At 43.8% G+C, this 21,940-nt stretch overlaps 1 protein-coding gene across 4 annotated transcripts in view; it reads left to right on the forward strand.

The window, feature by feature from the left end:
- Positions 1 to 21,940, forward strand: part of SPATA6L (spermatogenesis associated 6 like) — a 690,230-nt gene that overhangs the window by 509,045 nt on the left and 159,245 nt on the right. For all 4 annotated transcript variants that reach the window (XM_078677396.1, XM_078677397.1, XM_078677398.1 and 1 more), the window contains 2 exons: positions 8,958 to 9,063; positions 10,189 to 10,232. In XM_078677396.1, coding sequence (XP_078533522.1) covers positions 8,958 to 9,063; positions 10,189 to 10,232 — 150 coding nt within the window. The remainder of the gene's footprint in view (positions 1 to 8,957; positions 9,064 to 10,188; positions 10,233 to 21,940) is intronic.

The raw sequence follows: 21,940 nt of genomic DNA on the forward strand, positions 1-21,940 counted from the left end.
TCGCACAAATTTAAATGCAAATTACTGACTAGTGGGAGAGCAAAATTAAGATTTAGCTTCCAGGGACTTCAGGCAAGACGAAGGTAACTTTTATAAGGCATCTTTTCGAAATATTTATTTAAAAGCCGATCGACTTCCCTAGTGAACTGGGCTTGTAATAAAAAAAATTAAAAGTCCAACATTTTTATTTGTTATCATTTCCTAGGTGGAGACAATATTTATTAAACTTAATATTGTATTGCAGTGCTTTCCTATGGAACAGTCAACCCTACTACAGTGAAAATAGCTTTTAGGACTTTTTCAAAGTAAGGACATGTTTAACATTAACCTTTGGCATCTCCTACTTTTAAATACCACACACCCTGCCTTCTGGGCAATAAGGCCTACATAGGAGTGACTCATTCGTATTTAACCCCTTGCGTGGGAGCACTACCTCGCTAGTGCTGACGTTGGCCAACGGCCGACGGAGCCCCGCCCACCTAATAGAACGCCAGCACCGCGGCGGAAAAAACGCCGCGGTTAAGGCGTTAAAAGGTCAAATGTGGTTGTTTTGGCAGGTCGAATTTGCAATTTAAAAATTGCACAGGCAGGCTATAGTGCTAGGCCTGGAGACATCATTTTCAGTGCTAGTGCAGTCGGCGGCACAATGAGTGCTGCAGTCCATGGGAAGTATTTCATTTACAGGCCCTTGGTACACATGATTCCACATGATATTGGAGACTGGTAGGTAAATTAAATAAACCAATAAGGTGTATTCCTCTTTTACCATGTCGAAAGGAGGTTAGCAGTGGTAAAGGGCACTAATTTCTATAGCGAATAAAAATAGGGTTCAGCAAAAAGGCAAAAAATAATCCAGGGTGACTCTGCAGAAAGGTTAAATTCCCAACACTTTGGATTAGTTGTAATGTAAACATGGCATGTTTATATTGGGATTTTTTTATTTCCTAGTCACCTTCTTTTGATAACCTTAATTGTAAAGTCCTTTTGCGATTCATCATCTAGCAATTGAGATGAGATTCTTTCTAAAAAATTAGCAACCTGTGTTGCTAGTTCATTACCCATTTGTGAGTAGCCTTCCCTTAATTAGCCAATAAAATTGCTGTCGTTTAATGATCCTTCGGTAGTGCTGTAAGTGTATTCATCGAGTAATACGTTTGAATCCTGAAAAAAGGACTCAGTATTTTCTCGTTTGGTTTTTAGCAGGAATGAGTTGAATCAGATTAAGGGGTACCAAAATGTACAGCAGTCTGAAATTGTTGCATTCTGATATATTATTGCTGATTTAATAGTAACTCCTCTACTTCACCTCATTCTTTTTTCCCTTCTCACTTGTTAATGCATCCTCCTGCCTTTCTCTTATGAAAGTAGGCATTTAGGCTACTCGTTCATTATTTTTTTTGTAAACAGATTTTATTTGTCAAATAACAAAGATATCGCAGAGCACTGTAACCCAGCAACTCGTGCACGGAAAATGTACATAGAAATGACATTTTCTGGAATAAAATAGGACAAATTAATAGCAATACAGTTGCAATATTAACCAACGAAATAAAAAGAAACAAACCCCCCAACCCACCCCCGTCGCACTCACCCCTACCCCAAAGCAGCACAAGAGAAGAACAGTCACAAGCATCAAAACCCAGTACACCTACATCCACGGGGCAATATTGCATATCCCCTATAGTGGGAGGGACACCAAGTCCGTTGACCTGGCTACTGAAACAGGTTCTAGCTCCAGGCCATGATACTCTGCCCATCGCCGCAAGATTTTATAATGCTCAAGTGGGCACCCCCTGGCCACAAAGATAGGGATCTCCAACCCCATACAGAAATCCATGCCATTTTTCCACACCGATACTGAGGGCGCCCTCTGAGCCTTCCATGCTTTAGGAATGTCGTGCTTTGCCCAGTAGCATAAGATGGCGTTTGTATATGTTGCCTTCTATATCGTCCATAACATGCACCAGGATCAGCTTTGGGGAGCTGGGGAGGTCCCATCCCAGTACCTCAGAGAGGGACAACAAAACTCCCCGCCAAAATCATGCTAAAGCGGTGCAGCGCCAGATAGTATGCAGCAAAGTACCCACCTCATGTTGACATCAGAGACACACCAGGGGGGAAACAACCTTTACTACGCGGTCAAAACACCGCAATACATTCACAACGCAGCTTTTACAACGCAAGTCGTTACCACGACTTGCACAGGAGTGCGCTCTAGACTAAGGAATAGTGTGATTTACTATTCCAACACCTTCCCTACTGTACGTAGGCTGGAGTTGGAATAGTAAATCATAGTATTCCTAAGTCCAGCACCCTACAGCGCAAGTTGTGGTAACGACTTGCGTTGTAAAAGCTGCGTTGTGATGTACCGCGATCATTTTGATCGCGTAGTAATGTCATACATCCCACCAGGGAGGCCACTAATCACGCCCTCCAGAGTCTGACCCTCGTGAAATAGACCCGTTGGAGATGCTTAAACTGGATAAGGCGAAGACTCACACCTATGGCTGCCCCCCACAGGGATGCCAGGGCCTCCACCCAGTCCTCATCCTCCAGCGGGCCTATGTCCTCTTCCCAGGCCTCCCTGAGATGCTGCAATGTGGGGGAGCAATGTGTGACCATGGACTGGTAGATCTTAGAAATGTTGTGGTCGTGGAGGTCCCCCATAAATACCTTAGCCTCTATGTGGCTAAACTCAGCCAGGGACCCCAACCCCTCAAAGTATGGGGTGATAGCATGTCAGAGCTGTAGGCATCTGAAAAATTGCGTTTTAGGCATTTGAAAGTCCTTTTGGAGATCCTGAAAGGACTTCAGAACCGAACCACGCATGACGTCCCCAAGAGTAGAAATGCCAGTGCGGTCCGAGTCACGAAAACCGGACAATGTAGCCAGTTGCGGCAGTCGCCCATTGTGCCAAAGGGGGGTCTCCCGAGTTAGCCTGTTCCACCAACCGGTCCACTGCAACGCCTGTCGTCATATTTGAAAAACAAGTTTCGCAGCCGGGGGCAAGGATCTACGCAACTGGGTGGAGTAAAGTATAGCATGCAGACTGCGTAGGCTGGATCTGCCCTATCCCCATACCACCACTCATTGAGGACTAATAGGTGGGAGGCCATATAATAGGACAGGATATCGGAGGTTGCCAAACCCCCACAATACATGGACCGAAAGCTCGTCCGCAGGGACACCCTTGCCATTCCACCAGCCCACAAAAACGGACCCAGGGCCGCATTAACCCGTCGGAACCATCCGTGAGAGATCGGATAAGGATGGTTTTGCAGTTGGTTGAGGAGGCGGGGAAGCAACACCATCTTAAAGATGGCCGACCGGCCATATATTGATAGGGGCATGTGGGACCAGACTTTAAGATCCTTGCGCACACGATCCCATACAGGAGGCCCAGGAACCGGGAACCGCCCCTCCCCCAATGACTTATGAAATAGATTTGCTAGGGTTCATATGCACATAAAGCCTCTACTCTAACCGTGCTTTGATGACCGCTTACCCACTTATTATGTTCTGCTACCTACCGAATATGTTTTGCCACTAAGGACCCACTTAAACAACCCGCCTTACACTAATTCTAGATAATTGGGGCCCTTTCAGTCACATCTCTGATTATTAATAGATGCTGTAGTTCTTCTCCATTTTCCAAATGAATATCGCGTTGGGATGCACTTTACCTAGGAATTACGCTGCCCTCAGTACATGGTGTTCCATCTTTGGATGTTAGCAGTGTGCTTTGAAACATCCATAAAAACAACACGAAATTCCTACACTATCTATGCCTTGATAAAGTCTCAGTGTGAGACGAAACACGTGTTGGCGAATAACGTGCTGGGAGAACCTTTTATGAAATTTGAATAAAGAAATGATTGAAGATCACAGACTTGGACTCCGAATTGAATTTGGCTTGATTACTGTTGATCCCTTACTATAATTTTTTGTGATTCATCTTTGAGGTTGTTTTGTTTAGCATTCAACAATTGTTTGAATTACTTTTTGGTGTTGAGGGCTACATACCAGAGCCTATTACTGATACATACTTATTTGGAGTGCTGTAATTAGAATTTCCCTCTATAGGGTATGGGCATATTCCTGCTGCGTCAACAAGAGTTGGCAGCGAGCCTGTTGACCGGAGCTATCTTTGCTTCTAGATTCCAATTCCAATAGCTTCACCTCCACCTGCATGACTCGTTCGTTATTTTTAATAGGATTCAATAGATATAGTCAGAAAAGAATAAGCAATTCATACATACCACTTTGTTACCAGGGAGACATTACCTACAGCTTCCCCTTCAATTACTGTAGAAGACGGTGTGTTGATTTAAACTCTAAGCACGTGTTGTGTTAAAATCTGGAGCCTTTAAGTGCAGGAATTCAATTCCTCGATTAAATACCAGAAATAAAAGGGTTATCTTCAACTTTCAAGTGCTCTCCAGCACTGTAAATTATCTGGTGTTTTTTTTAAAGTCATTTATAATGAGATGACAAATTTAGGAGGCCAGTTCCAGTAATTTTACTTAGCCTTAAAAATCAAAAATACATATCCATGTCCAGGTGGATGACCCAGTATCTGTTTCCTCTAACACACGACTTTATATACTAAGGTGTCGAGCCTTTTTCTTGACTGTACATGGCCATGTGTGCCAAGGAGAAATTCTGACTTGAAACACGAAGACATTAAAATCCGAGAAATGTCTTTACAGATAAATACATCTTATAAGCAGTCAGTGCATAGCTGAAACACAGTAACTAGGAATGAGTTTAAAATAAGTTAGCTCCAAAGCCATTGATCTTAGAGGCGGTTCTAAAAGGACACACATTTGTTTGCTACCGTCATGGTGTGCCAAGCAAACTCGATTCTCCAAGTGGTTGTTGGGAGGGTCACCCTGAAGAAAACTTTGAAAACACTGTGATAAAATGGTCCATTTGATTGAGCAAAATTACCCCAAAAAGTGTTTTAAAACAAGTATTTCACATAATCTAGTAATCAAGATGCTGCTCAACTCATGTGCTTATGTGAAGGTCTGATGCCAGCCCACAGTCATTTGCTAAGATCAATATGATGACTCATCAGAGATTGAAGCAATTGAAGCATGTTTTATGGCTTGTTCTTTGGGAACCATTTTGCAGTTGCTGGTAAGGTTGACCAAATTTGTAACAGAAATGAACCGAGGAAGTTGGAAGGGCATTCATCACATCTTGTGCTATGACTTTTATTGCAGTAGACAGCACATGATAAATAAACAATGCTTTTTTAAGGTGCTTTTTAGTCTCTCTTTTGAAGACCGCTTTTAACGGATTGCACTACTGTGTTTTTCTAAATATTCTTGTGATAGTGTGGGGCTGTATCTAGTTACATTTTGATCTGTTTTATTGTTTTAGCTTGTGCTTGTGTTGTTTTGCTTGTACTTGTTTAAAATATTACGTAATTTCTGACCCCTCTTTCCAATATGTCTTAGGTTCTAAAGTATCACTTAAAGTGGATCTTTTAATTCTTCGGTCACATCAAAAAGACATTTTCTTCATCAGGAAGTATTCTTTTAAAAGCACCACTAGTTCTTCTCCTTTGACGAGTTGCTCATTTAATAACAACGCCCTCTTCTATTTGTACTGCCAATTCATTGTGTCCCCAGACCATGATTTTTTTTTCAGGTAAATGAATTGATTTGCACAAAATAGGGGGAGAGAGCCAATGACTTGCTTGCTTTTAAGTTTCCCACTTACCTGAGAAGAATAACCTGGGCTTAGTGGACATTCAGCATCAGTGAGGTGGCCACTCGCTTTATAAGGACTTCATATTGATTGTGCGTTATTTGTTAGTAATACCAGTCAGAAGGACAGACTCCACAGCAGGAAAGGGCTGTTCACAATGTAAAGCTCTGGACAGATTTTATTCCACAAGAGAGACAGCAATCCGTCTCTTTGATACAGAGCTTTAGCAGTGCACTCAGTGAGCTGGATTAGTGTGAGGCTGTGGTTTCATCCTGGCACAAAGGTCCTGGATGCAGACCTTTATCATTGATCTGGTGATCTTGGAACAGTGTGAGATTATAGATGCTCTTTCTGGCACATGGTTACATCCATACATTCTATAGGTATTGTCCCTGCTTCCACTGAAACTGTACAAATGAATTCAGTCTCGGATAACAGTCCCTACATCCTTTAGGGCCTCATTTATGAAATGTATTACATCGCTGGTTTAAAACAGCGATGCAACACTTTTCATTGCACCCTCCTTGTTACACCTTGTATGCTCCGTATTTACAGTACGGCACTCCATGTTGCACGGATTGACCAGATACGTCAGGAATCCTGATGTACCTGGAGGCGCAGTAATAACGCATTGCTGGAGTGTGTCACAAAACAGACACAACTCCAGCAATATGTCATTACACATGGGCGAGCCCCTTATAAAAGGGCCTGCATCAGTCCTTACGCCTGCTATGTAGCAGGTGTAAGGATTTGACACTCCGTGCCAGCCCCGCACTCCCTGACACCAAAACGCATGTAAATAATGCTTAATCACCCGACGCTGCCGAAAATCTGGGATCGGAAGGTTTACGGAACCTGACTACGCCGGAAAACCAACAAATGAGTCCGAATTAAAAAACAATATATCGGAGCTCCGGCCAGCAAGATGGTGGCCGAATAGTGGAACAAAGAAAACACCCCGTGCATCTTCAAGCACTGCTGAAGAGAGGCAGCATCCAGAGCTCTCACCGGAAACTGTTTCTAACACCGCTCAACGGGAGGGACTGAGCACAATAGCCCCCAACAGGAATTGGACTCAAGCCTGTGTTCGGCACTGGGCGGGCAGCAGAGCCTGGACCCGCTGAGCTGCGGAGATCTCGATGAAAGTGAGAGACCTGCGGGGCAATTATCTGGCAGGGGCTATTGAGAGGGCAGCGCGGGCGTGAAGAATCAAGCTGATGCTTCTACAACTGCTGGTGCCCGGGTGAAAAGGGTACTGTAAGGGACGGTGGGTACACCACGGACTCGCCCGCACTCCTCTGGGCAGAGTCATAATTCACTAATTTCGCTGCACTACAAGAATTGAGGTGACTCACTCATAACTTGCAGCAAATGTTGAGCAGGCTACCTTGAGGGCGGCAAATGCCCATAACGTATCACTGACCTGGAGTACAGCCGAGGGCTTACAGACACTGGCACATTGCACTGGGGCGCCCATCCCCCCCTGGTGATAAGACAGAGGGCCCCAAATCAACCAAGGGGCACCGCCAGAGAAACTCAGGGGCAAGGAGTCTTTTGACCTGCAGGACCAGTCACTGGGGGAGCCAGAAAGCAGATCAACATGCCTGCTACAAATTAAGCACACACTACTCTACGCTTTGAGACATCTATTGCATCACTAAGAGCCACCCGACCACAACTTACTATGCCTGCTGGGAATGGTGCGTAAAGATCCCAAGCAAAAAATAACGTAACTTCGGCCCCATTCTAAAGATGACCGCCCGGCAACCCACTTTAAATGGCGGCGGAATCAGCAGCTGGCGCAACTGGCAGCTCTGTACCTCCGAACAACTCAGCCCTGCTGTTAGAACTACGGTCCGGATTCAAGGCACTCAACACCAGATTTGACTCCCTTGACAAGTGGCTTGATGGAATGGGTGAGCGCATCGACCGCCACGACAAGAGACTTGACAATATGGAGGGCCGCACTTCAGACTTGGAAGACGGAGCAGTGCAAACAATACCATTTCCCCTGGGATCACAGCTTACCAGACCTTAGAGGAGGTTTTTACCCGTTTACTGGTTTGTGCCCCCTTCACCCTCCCCCTTTCATGCTCTCTCTCACCCTCCCCTACCGCGTTCCCTCTTTCATTCTTCCTCTACTTCCTCTGTGCCCCTATCCCCTCTCCCCTTAATCTCTCCCCTTGCCTGCTACGCTGCCTAACTCCCCGTCCCTTGTGCCCTTTAACTAAGCACTCCTTCTCCCCTTGTTTGGGAAAGATCCAATTACTTATACTCTGGAGTCTCAGTGATCCCTCTGAGAGAGTCCGCAGCACCAAGGGAGCCACTCACAGTTGAGGTATTGTATGGCACCCCTTGTCAAAGCACTCCCTCTCCCCTTTTTGGTGAAGGATCCAGTAGGTAGGCCTTGAAGTCTCAGAGACCCCTCTGAGAGAGTTTACTACATAAAGGGAGCCTCTCGCAACCAAGTTTTGGGAATTATACCACTTCCCCTGGGATCCTCTGATACTTCTGGGACTAGCCAGCGCTATATAAAACCTTTAAAATAAATAATTAAATAAATAAATAAATCTGGCTCAGGTGTCTACAAAGTGACGCATCTGCCTAGATTTCTACATTTCTATGATAAGAGGTATGTGCTGCAGCTCTATGTGGTTGATATTTACATTGGATCAGGATCAGACTTCCGCACCTAGCACTGGAGTGCTTTACAGCATGGCAGTTAGGAAATCATGTTGGAATTCATGCCACGAGAACTGGAGCGCAATCCTTACATTATACTCAGTGCATGCTCATTCATTTGGAACAAACGGCTGTAATGCATTACGCAGGCATGCACTTCACATTGTTGTTGGTCCATTACGAGCCACTTGACTGACCAGTTTTCTATTGAGTACAGTTCAGGTCCATGCTAACAGCTAATAGAACAGTTTTACTCCTGTTAATGCAACGGGTTTAAAATGTTGTAAACTGCATACTCGGCAAGTCTAAGGACAGTTACAGACCGTAAACATGATATTAAAATGTAAACTAATGTGATGTAAGGGACAAATTGCAGTTGGTTCTGCTTAATAGTTATTTTTTTAATATTAATGGTACTTCCAAATAAACCATATAACAAGATTCCAATTTTCATTCCGTATGCATTTGTCAGTACATATTTTGGTTGTTTATCTTTTATTATGGCTTATTTGCAATAGTGTTACTAATAGTAAGTGTGTGCAATTTAATTATTTTAGGTAGACAGTTCAAAACCAGTTGGGGAGAAATCTTCATCACAATTGCGACCGCAAAGTTCAAGACATCGCTCTAGGAGCAACTCATTTGAAGGGCCAGTAAAGAGAGGTATGTTGCACGTAAAATTAAGAACTTGATTAAACTGAATTATTGTGCGTTTCTTTTAGTTATTTATATAAGATAATTCACAAAATCAATGTATGTGGGATCCAAACATTGCTAAAATGTGTTGTGAGTGCCATAAAACACATTGTTTTGGACTGCCATCTACTAGGTTTAGTGTGAATCCTCTTAAAGTATATGGGGTTAAACAGTTTGAGATCAGCGCATCCTTAGATTGATGTGCAAGAATCTTAGTGGAAGGTCAACCTAGAGGGTCCACAGTTGGCACTCCTGTTAGGCGCAGATAGAAACTGATGTGGCAGGTAAGGGATCAGAGACATTTACACATTTTCTTTATGCTATAGGAATGCTCCTATAAAACTATTTAGGTCGATCCACACAAACCAAAGGATTCTTGAATGTATGCCCGCAAATTTCTTCGGTGCTATGGGTCATGCGAAAGACTTGCTCTAGGAGAGTTGGTGGGTCCGCAAGGATCAACAAATCATGTAAATAGTGTAAAAAAAAGAAAATAAGAAAAGTTCTAATCCAAGACACTAATGCTAAAAAAGTGATGCTAATTGGCAAAGAGAAACAGTATGAAAATAGGCTTATCTGTTTCAGTGTACATCCTTGAAAGCAATTGTTAGCGGGTAAGATTATGGAAACAAAAGTTATCCTACCGAACACTAATACCAGGAAGAGAATTCACTCAGGGACTGCAGGCTTATTCAGCTAGACCTCAGCCAAAATGAGGCCAACTCGAAAGTGCAGACAATTGGATAGGGCAGGAGAGTTTGTTTCAGTCAAGAACGTAACTGATGACTTAATTCTTCTTATGAAGAGAGAAAGGAACATGTCTTTTCAAGGTCACCTAAATAGCACTTAAATGTAAGTTCACGTGCCCAGAAAGAGCTTCTAAAGAAGGCATATGAAAAGCACGAGATGATCCTATGTGGTAGCAGCGAAAGAGTATGAGGATGCTGTCTGATGCCGAGTATGTGAAGTTGAAATCCATAAGTTATCGAAAGTCATCCCACCACTAATTTGGATATATTCTTGATAATTACATTTTTGTAACATATCACAAAACTAAAAACACTTACAGTTTTCCATTTTTTGTCTTAACAGCATTATCATTTGAGAGTCTTGAAAACTCAAACGAATCAAGAAAGGTACAGTATATCTTTTCAAAATGCTGCTTTTATCTCACATGTATTCCTTTGATATAAGGTCACTTTGCTACATATCTAGACACCAATAAAAGCCCCAGCAAACGTGCTTTAATGAAAATCATATACCTGTTTTCGTACATAATAACCTGTTGTACATCCTTAGATGTAAGGGTGGGGGAAAGTTTTGTACGATTTCCCAAAACAAGCAAAATTCGTGTTTTTTTCCAACCGTGGAGTGCAATTGGCAATTGCTGGTGATCCGTTGCTCCATGTTAAGGTGAAAGGAAAGGAAAAAAAGGCTAGAGCCAAAAGCACCGTTCCTTTTAAAAGCACTGTGAGGGGCTGAGCGTTTCGAAGCAACTTCCCAGCATGGACTTCTGCGTTCCAAGCCTACCAGCAAGGTCCTTCCGGAGCCCTGGCAAGCAAACACCAACCATAGGCTCCCCTGCTGGGAAAGTTGCTTTGGAGACACTGTCATAGGCTGGGCAGTGTAATCAACTCATCATCAAATTTCTTAATTCAGTCAAAATTGACCTTAAAAGAAACAATGATACATAAAAATAAATAATACATAACTGAAATTTATGTTAAAATGTATTAAAATATATACAGTCAAGAGAAAAAATAATTAAATGGTGGATACAATTTTAATAGCCCAGCATAAATATGTTTTGTGCAGAAAGAACAAATAATGCAATTGATAAACGGACGAAAATTCGCCAATGAAAAACATTTCGTAGTGTATTTCTCCTTATGATTACATTCTGAATGAACTTAGCTGCAGCCAAACAAATACAAATTCAGGGTGATTGGGTGCAGACCGTAGCTTGTCTGCATTGTCTAGAATTGGCATGCATAAGAAGTGGTTGCAAATAGAGTTTCCTAGCCATCAGGTGTACAATATTCAACCTCAGTCTAGTAAGTAAATATCTGTGGTGGTTGTTTGAAACCCTGGTAAGATATGGCCCCATACTGAAGGGGGGGTTATAATTAGTCTGTAATTTATTAGTGTGTGCTTTAAGAATTCAATCTGTCCTCTAGCATTGTTGCACACGGCTAAAAAAACAATCCTACAATACATGTTTGCAAGAAGGAGACAGATCATTTGGGTTACTTAACAATTCTGGTATATGTAGACAATAGTTTACATTCCTTATATGAGCGAGTCATGGAATTTTCATTTCATAATCCAATTTAATGCAATCAGGTTGTACCTTTGGGTTTGTTATGGAAATTGCCCCGGGGGCCTAACATGCATGTGAGCATTCTTTGTACACCCTGAGGCACTTTGGTATTACAGGAGGGGCAGCAGACGCTTATGCGACCCCTTCTACAATACTGATAGCGCTGACGCACATGCAGCGTCAGCGCTATCTTTCAGAGGGCATTTTTCATTTACATGGGGGACATAGCCCCAGTCAAATGATGGAATAATTTTGCCTCTGTGCCTTCACCGTACATAATACAGGCCCTTAAGAGCTGCACTGAGGGTGCACCACAAAAAGGTGGCACACTAATATTGTAAGGGCATCCCCCTGGAAGAGTTGTAGCGAGTCCAATGGACTCCCTCAAAATTCTCCTGCAGCCGGGTGAAGTCACTCACTGCTCCTGCCTATGAAGGCATCTCTCTTCCCTCAGTGGTGGCTGCTCTATCCTTAAAGCAGTGGGGCAACACGAACACCGGGGTGGGGGGGCAGAGGTGAAGGGGAATAACAAAATTAAAAGCACTTACCTGCTGCTACGGTCTCCGCCTCTTTGCTCCTCTTCTTACACTGGACACACTGCACAGCTCCCAGGGACCAATCGCAGCGCTGCTCTCCTGCTGGTAATACCAGCATGAGAGCAGCGCCGTGATTGGCCTGAGCAGGGTGAAATAACGCTCACTCAGTCACTGGGAGTCTGTGCCTTTTCTCCACCAGGCTGTACAAGACAGCTGAGTGAAGAAATGTAAGTGCGCATGTCAGTTTTGCCGGCCAGCAAAACCGACATGCACACTTACAGTGCACAACTCTCCTCCACCCTGCAGCTCAGTAGTGACACTTCTCAGGATTCCCTGCCCCTGCCCTAAGGCTGACAATTGGCTCAGCAAGAAAAATAAAATGATAATGATCTGGTTTTCTTATCATTTTAGTTTTCAGTGGGGTGACGCTCCTCCGCCATAACGTAGAAGCTGCCCCTATCTTCCCTCTTGAAAGTGTCGCCTACACAGGGAAACATAGATAAGTTGCTCTGTATTTTACTGAGCCTGGGCAGTGCAATAAGGTACGCTGTCTCAGTTTGTGCCCAGCGCACCTGTTTAAAGAAGCACTCTGGTACAAACAGGAAAAATGCACCCTATTTGTAATACGGCGGCAAAAGCGGTTAAAACTGGTCCGCTGCTTTTTCCAAAAGTTAGCCATTAAAGGAGTAGGCATAGTTTAATGTAGCCAAAATAATAATCCAACCCTATTTCTGCATTACCTAGGTAAATGTAACTAACTCATTTAATTATCATTAAGTTAATTGCATTGTCCGGCCCCTGACAGTGCTGGACCGCATAATAATTCCTCATTCTATGCATCCTTTACTGCACGGAACAAGCAATTCTTGTTTGGCAGGCCATTTCACCTGTATTCCGCCTTTTTTCTAACCAGGGCAGGTGGAAATATTTTAGGTGCACGTTTAATTGTATCATAACTTAATTTTTCAGACCTATCATTAATTCAGTGTCCACTTACCTTTCGTACAATCTTCCATTTTAGCAGTTCACCTTGTTGTTAGGGGTGCAATAGTGCATGCCAGTTAACATCCATTGACAGCACAGCCCCCATCACGGCTCGACTGGGAACAGAAACCAGTCCTGGCAATACCGCACTACCGGCCTCAGGATGGGGGGAATGCTACTGAGATGTGCTGGTCCGTGGGGGTAGGGTGGGAAGGGGGGTGCTATTGTCAATCACCACTGCCGCTTATGTTACAGGGAGCCGATATTGCAGCAATATGGGTCAAATAACCACCCCCACCCTTCTGGCCCACTGAGAAAATGCCCGGTGCCTGCTATGGCCAGTCCGGCCCTGGCCCCCTTGTACTTTTTGTTTGCACAACAGGCGGTACTGAGCTGTCTCGCTTGCATGCTTTATGACAGACCCCATTCCAGAGCCAGTTATCACCTGGCCCCCCTCCTAGCAAAATTAAACATAAAATAAACAACAATGTCATAAATTCACATTGCCATCTAAATAAGCAAAAGTCCAAGTAGGTTACTCTCCTGCTACTTTGCTGCTTTTAAAATATTTGAATTGATTTTGAATGTAGGGTACACAATAAAGTTGGTCAATACAATCTATCGTGTCCACCTTGTAATTATTTGCCAGAGCAGAAGGCAATTAACAATGGTCCGTACCCGACAGCACGTGGGCAGTAAAGGGTTTTAGCATCCTCCCCCTGACTTCACTTGCGACCACAAGGTACAGTTCCACGGCTCCCACCTGCTACATACTTCAGTCTGACACATTTACTGAGCAAATACTGGCAAATAAAACTAGTTGAGGACATCATTTTTAAGTTTTCAATTTTCAGATGTAAAAAAACACATTTGTGCACAAAGGCATAGAGATAATTATTTTATATATTATTATAAATAAAAAATTTATAAATGAAAGATCATTGTCCTGAGAAGTCACACTCATGAGCCACAATGCTCCTTCATGCTGACCAAAATATATTGCTTCTTAAACGCCAATACAACTAGAAAATATGCTTCTAAAAGCAGTTTCTGCTCCAGCCGTCCCATAGTTGTCCCTTACAGAATGTTACCTGGCTTGAGGCTATAGAGTTACATAGTACAAGGAGAAGGGCATTTGTTTTTCTGTCTGGCTTAATCAAGACTCCCCTTGTGAACAATACACCGTTTCAGGCCCATAAGCCGGCCCTTGAATTAAAGTGTTTGTAACTTTTCTGTCAATCGCACATATATTTTGTCATAAAAGAACATCACAACAAAAACAATAACATCCCCGCACTAGATCATAGCCTGAGGCTGCTTTACATTCCGAATCATTAGTTCATGTTTTCGTTAATGTGCGTCTAGTTTTATAACTGAGCCATGCAGGTTGGCCCAGATTTTGGAGTTCTTAAAAATCTTGATTTTATTATTTGCACAAGAAAATCAAAAACAGACATACAGAAGGATGACATATTTTCATCTCGTCAAAAAAAGACGATACATAGTCTGTAGGTACGTAGTGATTAGACATATATGTAAAAAAAAGTACCAATTAGCACAAGTATATTTTCTGGTATGTAGCTGGAAGGCAGTAAATAGAAGAGTAGTATATAATGTATGTCATATATGTAAAGGAATCAGGGAGGGGAGAGAGCTGGGGGAGGGGAATGAACACTTAGACACTCACTGTGAGTAATATTGAACAGGAATATGATTCTGTAGATCAGTGGGTAGGGGTCCAGCAATTCACCAGTATATTCCATAGAGGACTTGTACAAGAGTTACTCATAGAGTTTCACGCGGAGTAGCTTGGGCAGGGTGAGCGGGAGGGGCCTCGCCGTGCTCCAGAGCTGACGATAGAGAGGAAGCAGTGGAACCGTGTTGCAAGGTAAGCAAATATGCACGATATATGTGCCAGATGTCCTTGGGTCGGGAGGTGGGAGCTGCAGAGTAGAGTAAACCTCGGTTTGCATATCATAGTATGCCATGCTGCAAAGACATGCCTCTTTTGTGGGGCAGTGTTGAGCCCCCCAAATGTATTGCAATTTCCCTCTTGGCTAATAGTAATACTATCCCTGTGAACCTGCTTTAGAAGGTCGAGATCTCTGAGACAATGCCCAATAGGACCAGCTTGGGGGATGGTGTAAACGATGTGGAGATCATGGTCGATAGCACCTGGAATACCGATGACCAGTAGGTAGAAATGACAGGGCAGGTCCAGGTCATCTAAGAGAAGTCTGCATTTAAGTGATGGCATTTGGGGCATTGTGAGGTTTTGGAGGAGTCGAATTTAGTCAGTTCTATAGGTGTGATATAGTATCTATGAACAAATTTAAAGTGCAATAATTTATGTCGATGATTGAGTGAGACCATTTTAATTTGCTCATGGCTGCAGGCCCATTCCTTGTCATTCAGTGGTCGTTCCAGGTCTTCTTCCCAGTGGCGACATGCCCCTCTGTCACGTACCTGTTTAAGAAACATGCTAGCATGGTATAGTTTGATGACCAGATGCAAACCATCATTGTCAGCGATTATGAGCGTGAAAGGCTGGAATTTGTGCGGGGGGAGTGGGAAGGACGGGATTGTTGCGCTCAGGGCACCCTGTAACCTAGTCATCATAAATATGTCTATATGGGATAGTTCTGCGTGCGCAGAAAAGTTTGCTAGTGTTATAATGTACCCATCTGGGAAAAGATTTCCGAATGTGTGAAGGTGTAGTTTTCGTAAGGTGCGTTGTACCAATTTCCCGGATGTTGACAGGATCCACGGATTTTGAGATAGTGGGAGTTTAGGCGAGTATAGAGAGCCAAAGCCTAGAAGCAGGTAAAGTTTCCGCCAGGCCCAGCATGTAGTGGATAGTGTTTGTATGTCGTTGGGATCGAGTTGGATACCCTGTGGGAATATTGGGTCAAGAGGGTCAGGGTCAGCTAGGCCCTGTTCGGGTTTGATATAAGGTATACGGGCATCTGGATGAAACCAATTGTATGCAAACTGGGCCTGTGCAACCAAATAATATAAGTTAAGGTCTGGGACTGCGAATCAGCTGCGCTCGTAGGGGAGTGTAAGTGTATGCCATGCTATTCGTGGCCCTTAACCGGCCCATATCAGGCAGAGCAGTTGACCATGTAGCTGTAAAAAGAATGGTTTGTCAGGGGGATGGAGATGTTAACGAAGAGATATGAAAAATGTGGAAGGACGTTCATTTTGATGAGGGCTATGTGGCCAGCCATGGACAGCGGATCCAGCAGTCACTTGAGTGGCCAGCTTGTCCATGGCAGGCCCATAATTCAGGAAAATAATCTGTTCTTTGTTTCTGTGAAGTATGATTCCTAGGTATTTAGTGCCATCTGCCTCCCAATGAAGGGGAAAGACACCAACAATTGGGACAGCTTGGTCTGTCTGAGGGAAAAGTTTGGACCTGCCCCAGTTTATGCACAGGTCCGACATGTCCGACATGTCCCCAAAGCAGCCAATCTCGTCAATGAGGGGATGCAAATTTTCAGCTGGGTTTCTGATAAATAGCAGAATTTCATCTGCATGCATGGAGAGTAATAGTGGACCAGAGTGGAACTGAAGTCCTCGCTGCAAGTGTTTCTCCTGTAGACGCCTAAGAAGGGGGCGCTATGAAAAGTAGCAGCAACAATGGGCAGCCTTGCTGCGTGCCGCGTGAGATTGGGAAGCGGTCTGATAGCGAGCCGTTTACCCGAAGCCTGGCTGTGGGAGAGGAGTACAAAAGTGAAACCAGTGTGATAAAGTTGTTGGACATGCCTAGTTTGCGGAGTGTTGCAAAGAGAATAGGCCACTCCAAAGAGTTGAAAGCCTTCTCATCGTCTAGTAGCGCTACTGGTGCAGGGGTGTTTGATGAGATCCTATTTAACACTGAAAAGACAGTTCTAAGGTTAAGTGCAGTCGACCTGTGTGGAATAAACCGGATTGTACTGGCGAGAGAATTTGGTCTAACAGTAGTGACAGCCTGTTTGCAAGCATCTTAGCCAATATCTTATTGTCAAAGTTGATCAAGGATAATGGTCAGTATGAGGGGCATGCAGTGGGGTCCTTACCAGATTTCAGCAAAAGAGAGACCGATTCCTCCCACATTGAAGGAGGTAGTACACTATTAGTGAGAGATTCAGCATAGACCTTGAGAAGGTGGGGTACCAGCGTCTGCTTCAATATCTTATAGAAATTCCTGATAGGCCATCCAGTCCTGGTGCCTTTGAACCATTGAGTGAGTACATTTCTTGACCGAGATACTCAGCGGTAAAAGGTTCGCTGAGGAATTTCGCCTGGCCAGTGGTTAGCCACACCATTGCCACCTCCTCCAAGTAGGCAAGATGATCAGTGAAGTTGGCATGGAGCTTAGTAGTGTATCGGGACCTGAGGTGCATTACTAATTGCTTTAATATGTCTAAATTGTCAGTAACAATGGTGTTGTTGGCTTATCATAGGGATGTGATGTGTCCAGCCCCACAGGGTGCACCAGACGGACAAGTGTCCTACCGGGGCGCTCCCCCTCACCATATCTGTGCGCTGCATGGTGTTTGCCCAGCAGTGTGGCTTCTCTATCGGCAAGGCCATTGAATAGGATAGATTACTGTTTAAGGAAGGAGTCTGGGGTGTTGGTCGAGCTATTTTCGTCAGCTCAATTTCAAGTCAGGCGAGGCTGCCACATATCACCAGCAGTACCCCGGCTTGTTTGGAAATACATATGCCGCAAATGTATGCTTTAAATGCATTCCATAGTACTGAGTATTGTGTCACCAAGCCTGTGTTAAGAGCAAAGTATTCGAGGATCACATCATGCAGTTCCGATCTGAACAGTCGTCTAGTAGTGCTGTGGCTGGGACCGTCCATCTACGTTCCCAGCTGGTAGAATAAGGGATCACAAGGTGGAGCGGCACAGGTGCGTGGTCTGAGAGTGTGCAGGGTAATGTTTCTTCATTGCATATCCATTAACAAGTATGAGCGTCGACAAACCCGTAATCAATACGTGTCCACACTGTGTGCGGTGCCGAGTGGAATGTGTAACCAGGATCTATGGGGTGTTGTGTGCACCATGTATCGTGGAGGGCCAATGGGGCCAGGAGGTCATGGAAGGCCCGCATGGCCTGGGGTTTAGAGCCCTGCCCAGTTCCGGATGTGCCATGGCTGGGATCCAGCCAAAGATTCCGGTCGCCGCCAATGATTAAGGTGTCTGGTTCATGTCAATCAAGCAATGTGAATAGTCCAGGGGATGCTTTTTCAGCTTATTGCCACTTGCCCTGCTGACACCCGGGATTGTGCCTGAGGGACTCGGTGTCCCAGAACTGCGGAGGAGCGAGGGAGGAGCCAGGCAGCACGCACAAGCTGTAAAGTGCAGGCTGTCTCCCACGCTGCCCGGGCCCAGGATGGGCCCGTCTGACCCCGGAGAAGGCTGGGCTGGGCCACCCCCCTTGGGTCCTCCATTTGTATGTGCAGACTTTATCCAACTGGACTACTTGCATTGCTGGAAACTGGCTGTACCACTGAAGTATTACTTTGCAGTAAGGCGAGACGGAGTGGGGGACGTGTATCCAGCCAAGCACGATGTCCTGGTGCGAAGGTAAGGAAGCACGGTGTTACGTCAAGTTACCTCCTTAGTACCCTTTTTCCACAGTGATTAGATGTTTGGAACTCCAGTCGCACTTAAAATTTATATTGGCCTAGTCTAATTATTCTTATAACCCCCTCTACGATTCTGCAGCAGTGGTAGTGGTTTTTAGGTCTTGCTGAGTCAGCGCGCATGCGCTGCTCGGAGAGACATTTAGTAGGGGCTTTTAGAAGTTCTCCCAAAGCGGCCAACAGCTTGCTAGAACGTGCACAGGCGTGCGCGATGTGCACATCACTTTTTCACGTCGCGCGCGCACCACTGGCGTCACCACTGGCGTTTTTCTTTTATTTCATTTTGGCGAGCGACACAACTCCTGGCCGGGTCGCGCGGCCAATGCTTGTATTTTCTTCTACGTCTTCCCCACAGAGACAGTATGGAGTGGCGTGCGTCTGATACCGTCACCGATTTGTTATCACATTGCTCCCTGCGAGTACTTTCTCCGTTCTGTTGTTCATTGTGCACTATGGCTGGAAACCGCAATCACTTTTTTTTCTTAGACACTTTATTGCTAGTATAATTGTTATTTTTCTCCAGTTCCTGGCACAGCGTTCTTTGTTCCTGGTTACACGATTTTGTGCAATTTAAATGCAATTACAATGCCGAAGCTACATTCCTTCGTTCCAAAGCTTCAAGTGTTGGTACGTTTCAAACAAATGCACATTCTTCACAAAAGTAAACATTCTCAGTCCCTTAATGTGTGACATTTCAATGCATTACATTGTGCTACTAGAAACTTTAATTTATTTTGTAATAGATGAGGTATGCACTCCTTTATTTTCAGTCGAGTTTTGCAGATTTGCCAGCAGTGCGTTACTGTATTTAGTCTCAAGGTAATCAAAAATTCACAGTATGATATACTGGTAACACCTCCCTTAACAAATGAGTTATTTTTCTAATTTATTCAGCCGTGATAACATTTTCTTTAGAAACGTTTAAGATAGCAAATACAAATCAATGACTGCGAGGTGGTTAACATAGATTAGAGAAAAAACAGTTGAGATGTGGAGAAATTGTGTTGACTGTTTGACAGTGGATGGTTAAGAAGACCCATATATAACACAATTATTTTTCTAGCTAATGCAGCAAATACATACTGTGCAGATTCAGAAAAGAAAGGGTTATTAATAAATTCTTTTGAGTCGAATTAAATGTCCTAATAATGCTATTTTGAACTTTGGAAAGAGGGGTGCCACAGATGGCTAGTAGTAGGGCGGTGCAATGCTTTTGGGCCTAGCAGGTCGGACTGAAATTTGGGCTTGACAGACAGAAACTTGATTGTGACCAGAAGGCGTTCTGTTTGGTGAATCTCGAAGTTTGACCTGGTGTGTAACGTTACATGGTGTCAGGTAGTTGGGAACCAGTACCTTAACTTCTTTGTTTACCAGTGTCGGTAGCTTGTATATGGCTCTGTTTATGAAAGTTAGCCAGCTGGCTTCGGGAAGTTGAAGGCATGATTACATAGGGGTACACTGGAGTAAATTATAGCGTGTAGCTATCAAAATATACTAAAATATTTAGTGGAGTGATGGAGTAGTGAAAGGCTCATTACCTGTTGAAGTATTCCAATCTGCTGAATACTAATGACTTGTTAAATGATTTATCTTGTATTGAATTTATGTGTAAGAAAATCTGGTGTATGTTATGAAGGTGGAAACCTGTTTCAGTAGCTGTTTTGCTTAAGAAGTCTTCAATTCTTATGGAAGAACTGAAGACAACTCTAAGGTTTGTGATTGAAGATTTTCGTCCTGTCTAGGGGGGCAATTCACAAGGAGACTTCCTCACCCCCTTGTCCTTTTTGATAAGGGGCTTTTTTGTGGTGTTCTCCTTAAGCCCCACAATGTTCAATATTTATTTTGCTCCTTTGGCATCCCAGGAGTCTTTAGGCATCCCAGTAGTCTACAGTTCTAATCATATGTGGATGATGCATAACTCGTCTTTCCTCATGATGGAGATTTAGCTTGTCTCCACTTTAGTTCAAGGATTGCATGTATGTAGTGGCAGAATGGATGAATTTCAACTCTCTGACTTAACATTGCTAAGACTGAAGTAGTGCTTGGAGCAACTATTTAGCCTGTTCCATTTCAAGCTGGCCTCAGCCCTGCTCTTGTCCCTGTCGCTCCTGCCTGTAACGTGGTAATTATTTTGATTCTCTTTCATCAGGACACTCAAAAACTAACCTCCACCTGCGACTTCATTCTGTCTGCTACTTTCCAGAAAACTCTTATCCTTTCCTGTTTTGAATGTAGTAACTCTTTGTTGGCCATCTTACATATGAGGTTGTCCATCTGCGTGTTCAAAATGCAGCAGATCGGGTCATCTAAGTCCTATACAGATGCCTGAAGTATCATTGCACCTGAAGTCCCTACATTGACTTCTGTGAAACAACAGTGCTTGTTCAAGGCAGTCTCTCTTTGTCACAAAGCGCTACATTATACTTATTCCAACTATCTGAACTCCTCCACTAACAACCATATTCCTTCTGGAGCCTTGCATTCGAGCTCAGCCAAACTTTGGCCGTGTTTATATTTTGGAAAACACGCACAGGTGGACGGATATTATTAATTATAACCAGCAAGGCATGAAACTCTCTTCCTGTCTATCTTCACTCCACTGATTTGTCTTACTACATTCAAGAAGCTGCTAAGATCGCATCTTTTTAGCCTTTGATACAGATGCATTGCTTATTGTGCTTACTTCCCAGTTCGGATGTGCCCTTTTCCTCGGAAATAATTTAATCATCCTCAGAAACCTACTCTGGTGGCTGTGCTGTTTAAGAAGTCCTACATTTTCCTGAAAGAGCTGAAGGAAACTCAAGGGTATGGGAAGAATTTAAAGAGTGGAGCATCAGAGACAAAAGTGGAAAGGATGAATAGGAGAGATCCATGCAAATGGATGTTACCTCACTTTTTGAGGAGTTAAGCATGAGTGACTGTAGAACAATCTATTGTCGAATGGCAGTGATGTAGTTTGAGAAGAATATAAGCAAACAGAACAGTGTGATGGGTGGAATGCTCGAATTAATCTCAGCAACTGGTAATTACTAACATAAGCACTTAATACTTTGGCAGCAGCGTTTATTGGCTGTAGTTTAGATCCTTCTACATTTTCTGTTTGACAATGCATTGTAAATTATTAAGAAGGTACAGTATGGTGCTGGTTTTAATTGGCAAGTTGTGCACACTATACCTTAATTATTGAGCACATCTGTTTGCTGCACAGCTGTTTGCTCTAAATCGGTGGGCATCCTGGTTGAGTGTCGGGATGCGATAATTGAGTGAGGTTAATCGAGCATTGGATCATCCACTAAAGAGCAAGTGGAGCATGGAACCAGTCGTATCAGCCACAGGAAAGACTTTCCTCACTCCTGAAACTCTC

This window comes from Lissotriton helveticus, chromosome 2_1, assembly GCF_964261635.1.
Source record: "Lissotriton helveticus chromosome 2_1, aLisHel1.1, whole genome shotgun sequence".
In the NCBI taxonomy this organism is placed as follows: domain Eukaryota; kingdom Metazoa; phylum Chordata; class Amphibia; order Caudata; family Salamandridae; genus Lissotriton; species Lissotriton helveticus.